General features: G+C 42.2%; 1 protein-coding gene across 2 annotated transcripts in view; it reads left to right on the forward strand.

The window, feature by feature from the left end:
* LARS2 (leucyl-tRNA synthetase 2, mitochondrial) overlaps window positions 1-13,454 on the forward strand; it is a 161,765-nt gene that overhangs the window by 48,068 nt on the left and 100,243 nt on the right. For both annotated transcript variants that reach the window (XM_030936067.1, XM_010374389.2), the window contains one exon: window positions 10,769-10,858. In XM_030936067.1, the coding sequence (XP_030791927.1) occupies window positions 10,769-10,858 (90 nt within the window). The remainder of the gene's footprint in view (window positions 1-10,768; window positions 10,859-13,454) is intronic.

Here is a 13,454-nt window from a genome sequence, read left to right on the forward strand (position 1 = left end):
GTAGTTTAATGGAGGGTTTTCTCTTCCCAACTGTCTAGTTAGAAAAGCTGTTTGTATTGTTAGTATGCCTTGATGAAATTCTTGTAAGCTGGCAAAGAGCAATTACCAAGAAATTAAGAGAATTGTTGCCTCTTGTCTGATTATGGATTATTTGTAGAATCTTGTGTAGTTTGTAACAGGGGACAGCTTTCAGGTTACCATAAAAATGATAGTGCTCAAAAAATATTGGCCAAGAAAATAGAAAACAAAGGGGAGCTTACTGATCAAGCTGTTTTTGGTTAAAAAAGAGTGTGAGATGTCTTTAAAACTGCAGAGACCATGATTTCCTTGCCATCAACACTCATTCTCTAAGTTGGCTTCAAGAGCACTTAATTAGAACATGAACATGAACCTGTCAGATGCTTAAGAATTTAACTTTTAGGCCGGGCGCGGTGGCTCAAGCCTGTAATCCCAGCACTTTGGGAGGCCGAGACGGGTGGATCACGAGGTCAGGAGATCGAGACCATCCTGGTCTACACGGTGAAACCTCGTCTCTACTAAAAAATACAAAAAACTAGCTGGGCAAGATGGCGGGCGCCTGTAGTCCCAGCTACTCGGGAGGCTGAGGCAGGAGAATGGCATAAACCCGGGAGGCGGAGCTTGCAGTGAGCCGAGATCTCGCCACTGCACTCCAGCCTGGGCGACAGAGAGAGACTCCGTCTCAAAAAAACAAAAAACAAAAAAAAAAAGAATTTAACTTTTAGCCCTAGATTTGAAAAATAAGACCCTTAAGAATAAAATGCATGCCCTGTAAAAAGTGTCTAGCATTTGTCATTTCCAATTTTCATTAAATGCTCATTTTCAGCCTAAAGTTAGTCCTAAGATAAAGGAACATATTGCATAAAAATGAGTTCTTAGACAAACGTTAGGCTCAAGATTAATTAATTACCCTGATATTAACACCTGTTCCCTCAATTCTGCAAAAAAGAGAACAGGAAAGATAAAGGAGGTTAGAGACAGAACCTTGGCAAAGATGGAATTTGACAGATGGTTGAAGGAAAAGGAATTTAGGAGAAGAGGCTGAGAGGAAGCAGTCAGTAAGGCTGAGGAAGCCTGGGCAGTGGGAGTCATGAGGAATCACAGTTCAGGAAGGAGGAAGACGTGGCTATGTGGTCTAGCGGAGAGCCACTGGCTGGGCCTATAGATGACAAGAAATCATTTGTAGTGGTACAAGTACTAGGTGACTTATGCTTGGATTCTAATTTTGCCTCTGAGTGGCTGTGTGACCTTAAACAAGTTACTTTGCATCTCGATTCTCTGATCAGTAAAATGGCGACTTACTCATTCAACATTTATTAAGCATCCTTTGTACCAGGCAGTCTCCTAAGTACTTGGAAACATCAGTGGGGAGAAAAAGACAAAACCCTTTCTTTCACAGGGAGACCTTACCATTTACAGTTTCAGGAGGGGATGAAGACAGACAATAAACATAATAAATAAGAAAATAATATAGTATATTAGGAGGCTATAAGTGGTATGGAAAGAAAAAGAGGTAGAGTAGGGTAAGGGGAGAGCAGGAGGGCCAGGGATAAATTGCAATTTTAAATTCAGAGGTCAAGCCCACTTTTGGTAATAACTACCTCCTGGGATTGCAATGAGAAGGACATGAGAGGCCCCTCAACTGCCAATGCTGGACCCAGTACTTTGTCAGCCCCTGGTAAGCATTAGCCGTTATTGTTATTATTACTGTTGTCATTCCTAAAAGAATATTCACCATGCGGTTCCTTTATCTAGGAGTACTCCAGTTCACTCATGTTGCTTGGTTACTGGCACCTCCTCAGAGCATACGTGTTTAAGCCAGTCCAGTCATAGCTGGGCTGCACTTACCATGGTGCCATGTCACTGCTTGATGCCCCTCTGAATCCAGAGACCTGGGTACTAGTTTTGCTTCTGCTACCCAGGAGCTGGGCAGCTTTGGGTGAGTTTCCTTGTGTATAAAGCAGTGCTCACCATCCCTGCCTCTCAGACCATTCCCACAGTGGTCTGAGAGGCAGGGATGGTGAGTGCTGCTTTATACACGAGAATGTATAAAGATGAGAGGATGGGCTGGGCGCAGTGGTGCATGCCTGTAATCCCAGCACTTTGGGAGGCTGAGGCAGGCAGATCACCTGAGGTCAGGAGTTTGAGACCAGCCTGGGCAACGTGGAGAAACCCCGTCTCTACTAAATACCAAAAAAAAAAAAAAAAATTTAGCCGGGCATGGGGGTGGGCTCTTGTAATCCCAGCTACTCAGGAGGCTAAGACGTGAAAATCACTTGAACGTGGGAGGGGGAGGTTGCAGTAAGCTGAGATCGCGCCACTGCACTCCAGCCTGGGTGACAGAGTGAGACGCTGTCTCAAAAAACAAAAACAAGAACAAAAAAAACAAAATGATGAGAGGATGGAGGAAAGAGCAATTTGGGAAGCCTAGAGCTGGATCCCAACGTGTCCTATCATTTGTAAATTGCTGAGGGATTTGTTAGATACAGGAAGGGCTAATTCAGACTCAAAGTCAGGGCTGTACTGAGTGTCTGATCTTCACTCTCTGTCCCTCTCCTGCATGAGGACCATTTAGGAGCATCTAAGTGAGGAACTAGCCCTGTTCCCCACTTCCTCCTCTGTTGAAGCCCTGTTGGGAGTTGTGGGAGGGGAAGGCCATTCTCATTAGGTTTTCCGCAGCTTCCTCTTCCAGAATCATTTCTCTTCCAGCAAGAGAAATGAGCTGTCAGAAGCTCTGACTTTGTTTTTTTGTTGTTTGTTTTTGGTTTTTGTTTTTTTTTTTTTTTGAGACAGAGTCTCACTCTGTTGCCCAGTCTGGGGTGCAGTGATGTGATCTTGGCTCACTGCAACCTCTGCCTCCTGGGTTCAAGCAACTCCCTGCCTCAGCCTCCCGGTAGCTGGGATTACAGGCGCCCGCCACCATGCCTGGCTAGTTTTTGTTTTAGTAAAGACAGGGTTTCTTTCACATGTTGGCCAGGCTGGTCTTGAACTCCTGACCTCGTTATCCACCCGCCTCAGCCTCCCAAAGGGCTGGGATTACAGGTGTGAACCACCATGCCCAGCCAACTGGCATTTTTATTTTTTATTTATTCATTAAATTGTACTTTATGTTCTAGGGTACATGTGCACAACGTGCAGGTTTGTTTCATAAGTATACATGTGCCATGTTGGTGTGCTGCACCCATTAACTTGTCATTTACATTAGGTATATCTCCTAATGCTATCCTTCCCAGCTCCCCCCTCCCCAAAATAGGCCCCAGTGTGTGATGTTCCCCTTCCCGTGTCCATGTGATCTCATTGTTCAATTCCCACCTATGAGTGAGAACATACTGTGTTTGGTTTTCTGTTCTTGCAATAGTTTGCTGAGAATGATGGTTTCTAGCTGCATCCACGTCCTTACAAAGGACACGAACTCATCCTTTTTTATGGCTGCATAGTATTCCATGGTGTATATGTGCCACATTGTCTTAATCCAGTCTGTCATTGATGGACATTTGGGTTGGTTCCAAGTCTTTGCTATTGTGAATAGTGCGGCAATAAACATACGTGTGCATGTGTCTTTAGAGCAGCATGATTTATAATCCTTTGGGTATATACCCAGTAATGGGATGACTGGGTCAAATGATATTTCTAGTTCTAGATCCTTGAGGAATCACCACACTGTTTTCCACAATGGTTGAACTAGTTTACAATCCCACCAACAGTGTAAAAGTGTTCCTTTTTCTCCACATCCTCTCTAGCACCTGTTGTTTCCTGACTTTTTAATGATCGCCATTCTAACTGGTGTGAGATGGTATCTCATTGTGGTTTTGATTTGCATTTCTCTGATGGCTAGTGATGATGAGCAATTTTTCATGTGTCTTTTGGCTGCATAAATGTCTTCTTTTGAGAAGTGTCTGTTCATATCCTTTGTCCACTTTTTGATGGGTTTTTTTTTTCTTGTACATTTGTTTGAGTTCTTTGTAGGTTCTGGATATTAGCCCTTTGTTAGATGAGTAGATTGCAAAAATTTTCTCCCATTCTGTAGGTTCCAAATGGCATTTTTAAACAGCTGGTCATTGAGCACAGGTAGCTGCCTAATGAAGTTTATGTATCTGTTGCCACGAAGGTGGGTTGAAAGTTGTTATTTTTTACTGTTTTTTTGTTTTTTGTTTTTTGTTTTTAAGTTTGTTTTGTGAAAACACAGGACTGAATGTAAGGACTAAAGAGAATCTGTGTTGGGGTGGGACTGAGGCGTGCAGGGAGGATTTGAATCAAGAGCAGGCTTATGAGAGATCCCCTTTAGCACAGTCATCGGAGTACCCTGATAGAAATTTCATACTAACCAAATCATACTCTTAGCTCCTATTGAAGTCTGTTTCATTAGGTTCTGTGAAGACATAAAGGCAGGACAGGACCCTGCCTTTCACACAGTATCTGGGAAAGAGATGTATTTGGGAGCAACTTCTTTGCAGTGGTTTTCAACCCTGGCCCCATGTTAAATTTCTAGAGGTGGGGCCTAGGCATTAGTAACTTTTAAAGTTCAATTCCAGGTGTAACCAAGTTTGAGAACCAGTGCTTAGTATAGAGGACTTAGAGGAAAGTGGCCGTCAGTGTCCTGATTCTGGCAGATTTTCTCATGAGCCTCTCTCTTCCCTCTTCCAACACAGCAGATGTACAGAGCTGTGAACTGGAACCTTGAACCATCATCAGTGAGAATCATCTGATGGAGCCTGGATTGTTATTTTCTCTTTTAAGCTGCACAATAGGAATGCCAAGGCTAGTTTCTCTGCCTTTGAGCTGTATTATGCTTTTAGAACCCCTCCCCTTTAGAATTAAAGGACCTGGGAATGCATAAAAGACAAAGCCATCACTAAACATATGTTTCCTTTTGATCTGTTGCAAATGACCAAAGTGCACAATACAAGAGATCATTTGTTTAAAAAGCATGTGAACAGCTCTCCTGTTTCCAAGACTCATTGTTCTGAAGGCAGGAGGCTCACAGTGAGACTTGGGGAGGTGAAGTGATGCCTTGTTGCTGGAAACTGTGATGTGCAGTGGCCACTCACCTTTCTGATGTGCTTACAGGGCCGCTGGATGATTGACTTGATAAACATATTGCCTCAGGTTTTTTGTTTTGTTTTGTTAAATTCCTGGTAACTAACCTAAATATCATGAGGTTGTGATGCCAATGGAATACATGACGGCTTTGAATGAGCTGTTCTGAAATCTAGGGTCAATCACTGTCAAAGATGCAAGTGGACTGAGAAACCAAGACTAAATCCTGCCCAAGCAGCAGTGTGGGGGTGGAGGCAACCTAGCAGGCCCTCCCGGCCAGAGCTGACTGGGAGCAGCCTAGTGTGGATTTCTCCATCTGGTCATGTGTTTTGGTCTTTCCCTAATAAACACCATCTCTTTTTAGTTGAAAAGCCAGTATTTGTTAAGGAGTAGAGCACTGTTTTTTACCCAGTTCTTTCCTCTCCCTTGTGCCTTACTCCAGTAGGCTGATGGGTGTATCAGCCCACCTCTGAGTGGTGTAGTAATGAAGCCAGCCTCACCCACCCCTGCTATCACACGTTCTTTTTGTTTTTAGACAGAGTCTTGCTGCGTTGCCCAGGCTGGAGTGCAGTGGCACAGTCTTGGCTCACTGCAACCTCTACCTCCAGGTTCAAGCGATTCTTCTGCCTCAGCCGTCCAAGTAGCTGGGATTACCGGCACATGCCACCATGCCTGGCTACTTTTTGTATTTTTAGTAGAGACAGGGTTTCACCATGTTGATAGGCTGGTCTCTAACTTCTGACCTCAGGCGATCCGCCCCTCTTGGCCTCCCAAAGTGCTGGGATTACAGGCGTGAGCCGTCGCACCCGGCCCATCACACACTCTGAGTAAAGCCAAGGGATGTAGTACTTGTTGATTTTTCTTGCAAGCCCAGCCTTATGCTTTGCACACATTATTGCCTTTTAACCTCACAGCAACCCTCTAAGATGTGTTTCATTGCTTCTGTTTTCTAATAGGGAAATGTGGCGTGGCCACAAACTAGTGATGCAAGGACTTGAACCCAAGTCAGATGGCTCCAGGGTCTTTCCTGAGATCATGCTCTCCCAGGCTCTTTTCCTGGAGCAAGTGAGCCTTAGGAGACTTCAGTGGGGTACATGGAAGGTGGCCAAGTGCTGTGATTCTTCCTTTACAGACCAAGTGTTATTTTATAGCAGGAACAGTATAGGCTTCCGTGGCTCAGCCTTGGACTTTATCATTGATGAATCGCTGTGTCTCAGGAGCTGCTGGCCAGACTGGCTTAGTTGTTAATTTGTGCAGGCAGTCATTGAGGTATGGGCGGCAGGTCTCAAAAGATGGTATTTTGAGCCTCACTTGTGTTCTGAGAGAACTCAGGTTGTGTGTTGGGCTCTGTGGTTGCTTGTGAATGTGCAAAATATTTTTAATGCCAAAAACCAGGTATTATAGAATGTAGAAATGCAGCTTAGAGGAACAATTCTAGTTGGAATCCCAGATTCATAAATTTGGTCTCTTGGCAGCTAGATTGCACTTTCTAGAGCTCAGGAAGATATAAAAGTTGACATTTTTATGTAGATTTATGTGGAGTGTGGCTGAATTGCCAATGCTTTTGTAGCTGTAACTTTGAATTGCCTGACTTTTGTATTAAAAACAATGGTGCATTAACGTAGGTGTTGGCTTACTGGAAAAACAGGCCGAAGGAAACCCCTTTAACTTGTTATTTGACTTCTGTGGTGGTCTCCCTAAGGAGTCTTACCAGTTGGTGCTATCCCACAGCTTGTGGGCAGATGTGAGCAACAGGAAGCCCTACCCCACAGACTCTGGGTTCCCCCTTGGAGTTGCAGGCAGGGTTCCGTCTGGAATTTGGGTGCTGTGGGGCAGATTCTCATGGATGATCTTTAAACATTTATTTGTTCAACAACTATTTTATGGAAAGGGATAAACTCATGTATCAAGAAAAACTGTATGCATCTCTAACTTCAAAATAGGAAATTTATTACACAAATTTATTATGTAGATTTTCCAAGTCAGACAACTACTTGGAGGCATATTAAATGATTTAAAATTTAGATAGTAAAATCAACCACTTATTACCAGTGAATAGCATTATGCACGCATAATAGAGTTTCAGAATTTTAGCTGCCTGCAACCCCAGACTTGACATGTCCCTTCCTCTGGTTGGTCTCCGAAATGGTAGAAGGCTTGGTGGTCACATCATGCAGCATTCCTGTGTGCACTGCAAGTCGTGCTCAGCAGAGATGGGGCTACCCCCGATGGAGAAGGGAAACTTACTTAACCGCCTCCATGTTTCCACTTTTGCTCATTGATGTTTAACAAGTTATCAGTATGTATAGAATGGCCACTAGAGAGTTGTTTGATAGATGCTTCTTTAATCAGCCTGTGATTATAACTCAAACTGAAGAAATCTGAATTCATAGATCGGGGTTTCTCCACCTTGGCACTGTTGATTGACATTTGGGACTGGGTGATTATTTTGTTCCGGGGACTGTCTTGTTCACTACAGGTTTTTAAAGCAGCATCCCTGGCCTCTATCCACTAGATGCCAGTAGCACACACACAACATACACACCTCAGTTGTGACAAACAAAAATGTCTCCAGTCAGTGCCAGATGGTCTCTGGGTAATAAAATTTTCCCAGTTGAGCTCTCTTGCTTTACAGAAGGGAAGAAAGGACTGTTAACATCACCTCTGTGGGTGCTGAGACCCCTAGAAGACTCTTGTCTACAGAACTGGGTTTTGAGTAGGCACGTCCCAGTGAAAATATGAAAATAGACTCTTGATTTCTAGCCAGTTGACTAAAATAAAAGCTTTTCAGCAGTTTAATTTCAGAACGATGGCTTTGATTATTTTGATTGAGATAAAGCATTAGAAGACTCAAAATAGTTGTTTTTGTTTTGCTTTGTTTTAATGAGCAAATCAGGGAAGGTTCCAGAGGGCTCTATGACTTTCAGGAGATGTATTTCTAAGTGATGTCTGTTCCCAACCGTATTTATGATCCGTGTGAGAATGAACTCCTGGTGAGCCTTGCAAGTGTCTGTTCTGGCATTTCTTCATGGAGTGGACATTACTGAGGGTCAGTCAGTGGCTGGGCCCTGTGTGCAGCAGATGGGAATAAAAAGGACAGGAGCACAGTCTTCCTCAGGGCACTCCCAGCCTCCTCTGGGCAGGTGAGTCACGCACTTCAGTACAATGGAACTTTTGAGTGCTGTGAATATGCTTGGAAATGAAACCACCAGTGATTGGAATAATGGTCCTGGAGCAGTGGTTTTCAAGCTGTACTCTTTTAGCAGTTGAGGTTGCTTTTTCTTCAAATGACATGTGCAGAAATGTAATATAAATAAAATAGATCAGACCCACATTTGAAGCCAGGATGAAAGCAGGGGCCTGTAATTCCCCACCCCTCCCTTTACCTCAGAGCTGACACTTCCAAAGAGAATGACCTTTAGTTGCAGGTTTGACTGAAAGTAGGCTAATGCTTGGTTGGATGAAGATCATTGTTTTTCCTGACTAGATCTATCCTCTTTTTGCTACTTTAGGTAAAAGTGATTTTCAGAACCATCAACCTAAATGAAGATAACAATGCTGTTTCATGACTGTGTAATTTTTACTCTCACTCTGTGGAAGCAGATTCACGGGCTTAGAGAAAAAAACACATACTTGTATATTTTATATATATGTGTATATATAAAATATGTTGTATATATGTTACATATATAATATATAATGTGTTACATATTTACTAAAAGAATTTTGATATGAACCACTCAAATAATAGAAAAATAGAGAAAATAAAATATTGAACCTCTATCCTTTAGATTTAACAATTCTCATTATTTTCTCAAAATTATTTCACATACTTCTGTAAACCTCTAGTGGGTAAAGATTTTTTAAAAATAAAAAGATATATCCACAATGACCAAGTCTTGGGAATATTTTTTCTATACTACCTCCACCCCTTACCCACATCCCCTATCCCAGTTCATCTTGGGGACCACAATGTAATAATTTGAATTTTGTTGTGAAACCTGCATGAAGGAATCAAACTTGATTCAATGTGCAGTAGTTCATATCTCTACTTTATTCTTCCTTCAACAACAATTTTGGGTGCCTCAATGTGCCGGGACCTGAGCATATAACAATGAGCAAATGAAATAGACCAAATGTAGCTCCTGCCCTGGGTTTCGTTAACAATGGAAGTTTTTAAGTTGCTTGGCTAGAAAACTGAGGAGAACAAGTTCTGTGCCATGCTAGCTGGAGGGGTAGCTGGAGAGGAAAAGATGATGGATAAGGATGAATTTGGAGGTTTGGGGAAGCAAGCCCATTGGCAGAGTGCTGGTTAGGTTCTTGAGTTGGTGAAGATCTTTGTGCATGACGTCCCTGTAGACATCTGTGAAGCTGGAAGCCAGAGCAGGCTGCATTGTATGTGTGCCTCAGAAATTATGGCTCTTGTGTTGTGGAAGCTGGCCTAGGCGGACAGCTACAATGTGGGCAAAGCCTTTGACTGGCTGGTGGTTCACTAGTTGCCTTGAAGTGGGAAGGTAGAGCCAATAGTCAGAGTTGAGTTATTTTCTCTCTAAAAGAATTGTTTTCTAATAGTTATTACTCGCTACTTTCATAAAACAGCACAAAAAAAAGGACTCAGGAATCCTACATAAGAAAAACAGCCCACTGGGAGCACAGATGTTTACCTGATACCTTGCTTAGTTCCTACCACATGCCCAAAGTCCAGGTTTGAAGCTGTCTCATTTATTCACCTTAAGGAAGACTGAGTTGTTTGCACTTTTGGTAAAAGTATGCCTTCTATCGAAAGTTTATTACAAGGCATGGTGGCACACACCTGTAGTCTCTGCTACTGGGGAGGCTGAGGAGGGAGGGTCGTTTGAGCCCAGGAGTTCGAGACTACAGTGAGGCACGATCACACCACTGCACTTCAGCCTTGGCGACACAGCAAGACTTCTGTCTCTTAAAAATAAAGTCTGTTACAAATGGAATCATTTGAAACATTTAAAGAGCACTAGAAAAGAAACGTGACAGTGGAGGTTTTATGCTTATTTGACTTTATCAATCATAAATTGTGTTTTTCAGAATTCTATAACAAATGTGTTTTTAGGACAGAAAGTAAATTTTGGGAACCTTTGATTTAGACTTGGAAATATAAACCAAGTGGTTTCTTACTAAGTTTAATGTTTTTAGTTGTTCTTCCTAAGTAGACAATGGCCTGATTCACATAATGGAATAAGTGGAATATACGGAGTCTAAAGGAGCCACAAAGCCCCAGTTATATGTGGAAACACAGGATGTATTTTCAAATGAGGATCATACTGAGGCAGGCAAATATTCCTCTTGAATTTTGTGATTGCTTTCAAAATGAACTACGTTTGTGAATAAGCATCAGGGCCCCAGTGTATGTTTGTGTGACAAAAATGTTAATACCCAATTTTGTACAGTGTAATTCACTTGTTAGTGCCATAGATGAGTGGGCAGGAGGTGTGCAAAAGATTTGACGTTGAGTTTCTCATTGAACATGCCCTCAGAAAGGTGTAGGTGGCATTTCAATAACATGCCTTTCCAGAATAAATTGCAGCTCTCCTTACTTTACAATTGATGAAAATATTTTGAGCTGATAAATATTTTTGTGATTTCATTACTTTTCAAAATTCAGTTGCAAGACTGATGCATGCATGGCAGGGGGGATGTTTATAATGGCCTGTACATTATTTTTCTTCTTTGTTGGCAGGAAATAACTACGTGCTTGCCAGATTACTACAAGTGGACTCAGTATCTCTTTGTTAAACTGTATGAGGCTGGGCTGGCCTATCAAAAGGAGGTGAGTTAAAATTAGCCACACTTTTAAAATTTAGTGAATATCTTTAGGATATGTCATTGTAAAATAAGAAGCAAGTAAACCCTGTTTGCACAGTAGCAGTTAAATGAATGCTACCTCAAGTTCATAAATTCAGTCACAGCAGACCCAGAAAGTGACTACTTCCTAGTTCAGTTTAGTGTCATCAAGACAGGGTCTGGGCTTCTTTCACTCTTGAATTCTTACCACATAACCTACTCTCTGGTTCCTGTAATGAGATCAAGGAGGGGGTGTAAGAAGAAAGAATACAGCTTCTCAAATCCTAGCTCAGCTCCCTTTCCCAGCTGTGTGACCAGCTGGGTAACTTAACCTCTAGGAAACATGGTTTTGTATCTGCTGAATGGGAATGGGCACATTTTCCTTATGGGGTACTATGGTTTGGATGCCCTCTCCAAAACTCATATTGAAATTTAATTGCCGTTGTGATGGGTTTAAGAAGAGGAACCTTTAAGAAGTCAGTGGGTCATGAGAGCCCTGTCCTAATAAATGGATTAATGTTATTATTGTGGGAATGAGCTCCCAATAAAAGGATGAGTTCAGCCAAATTCTCTGTGCATGTGTGTCATACACTCACTTGCTATTCTACTTACTGCCATGGGATAATGCAGCACAGAGGCCCTTGCAGATGTTGGCACCATGCTCTTGGACTTCCTGACCTCCAGAATCAGCCAAATAAACTTCTATTAATAAATCATCCAGTCTGTGTTATTCTGTTACAGTAGCAGAAAATGGATGAAGACACAGGGTTCTTGGAAAGATTAAAGGTAATAGTTAAAGAACAGCGATCACAGTGGTCTCCTGAGAAATGGAAGTGTTTGTTATGGTGGGAGCTCAATAATGGTAGATAAGACTTGGAATGGTAGGAGATAAGCCAAGAGCATCATAGTGTGATGTAGAACTGTCCAGATGATAGCCACTAGCCACATGTGAATTTAAGTTTAAAATAATTAAAATTAAATAGTATTTAAAAAGTCAGAGCTGGGCACAGTGGCTCACATCTGTAATCCCAGAACTTTGGGAGATTCACACAGGATGATTGCTGGAGGCCAGGAGTTCAAGACCAGCCTGGGCAACACAGTGACCCTGTCTCTACAAAAAATGGGAAAAAATTAGTCCCAGTTACTCAAGTATCAAGATGGTGAGACAAGAGGATACTTTGAGCCCATCAGCCTACTGGGGTAAGGCACAAGGGAGAGGAAAGAACTGAGGTAAAAAATAGTGTTCTATTCTTTAACAAATATTGACTTTTTGACTAAAAAGAGATGGTGTTTATGAGGGAAAGACCAAAACACATGACCAGATGGAGAAATCCACACTAGGCTGCTCCCAGTCAGCTCTGGCTGGGAGGGCCTGCTAGGTTGCCTTCACCCCCACACTGCTACTTGGGCAGGATTTAGTCTTGGTTTTTTTCCAGGTAGCTCTCTGTCTTAGTTGGTTTGTACTGCTACACTAGAATACTTGAGACTGGGTAATTTATAAACAACAGAAATGTATTTCCTCGTAGTTCTGGAGGCTGGGAAGTCCAATATCAAGGTACCGGCCTCTGGCAAGGGCCTTCTTGCTGCATCATCCTACAGTGGAAGGTGAGAGGGCAAGAGAGAGTGAGAGAGTGAGGGAGGGAGCAAGGGGGAGCTGAACTCACTGTTTTTTTTTTGTTTTCGAGACAGAGTCTTGCTGTTGTTGCCCAGGCTGGAGTGCAATGGTGTGATCTCAGCTTACTGTAACCTCTGCCTCCCAGGTTCAAGCAATTCTCCTGCCTCAGCCTCCCGAGTAGCTGGAATTACAGGCATGCGCCACCATGCCCAGCTAATTTTTGTATTTTTAGTAGAGACGGGGTTTCTCCATGTTGGTCAGACTAGTCTCGAACTCCCAACCTCGGGTAATCTGCCCGCCTCGGCCTCCCAAAGTGCTGAGATTACAGGCGTGAGCTACCATGCCCAGCTGAACACACTTTTATAACAAGCCCACTCTTGATAACTAACCTACACTCGTGATAGCAACATCCATTTATTCATGAGAGCAGAGACCTCATGACCTAATCACCTCTGAAATGTCCCACCTCTTAACACTGTTGCATTAGGGATTAAGTTTCCAACACATGAACTTTGGGGGACACATTCAGACCACAGCAATCTCCTTTTATTGGATAGCTATTTTCGAATTGACCTTGAAACAGAAAACATTGCTATTAGCATTCTATTTCTGTGGTTTATTTCAAAATACAAATTTTTGGAATAAACTTTATAAAGTTAACCGACTTTAGAAATATACTTTGTAAAGCATATTTAACCAAAATAACTCAGGTAAATGAGCATTTAGGAATAGTATTCGAGCAGAGCATTACTAAACATAGCTGGAGTGTTTAAGTCTTTTGTTCTTAACAAGCACTGTCCACCAAATGTTCAGTTCTGTTGCAAAAAGAATCTGTTGTTGCTTTCACAAAACAAAGTATTTTCAGCTGCAAATATGAACATAAAGACCTATACTTGGCAGAACATTAATTTGACCTTTTGAAAAACATTTTCTTAAAACTCTTTTTTAAAAAGTTCTATTCCGTCGA

Source organism: Rhinopithecus roxellana, chromosome 1, assembly GCF_007565055.1.
Source record: "Rhinopithecus roxellana isolate Shanxi Qingling chromosome 1, ASM756505v1, whole genome shotgun sequence".
NCBI lineage: Eukaryota > Metazoa > Chordata > Mammalia > Primates > Cercopithecidae > Rhinopithecus > Rhinopithecus roxellana.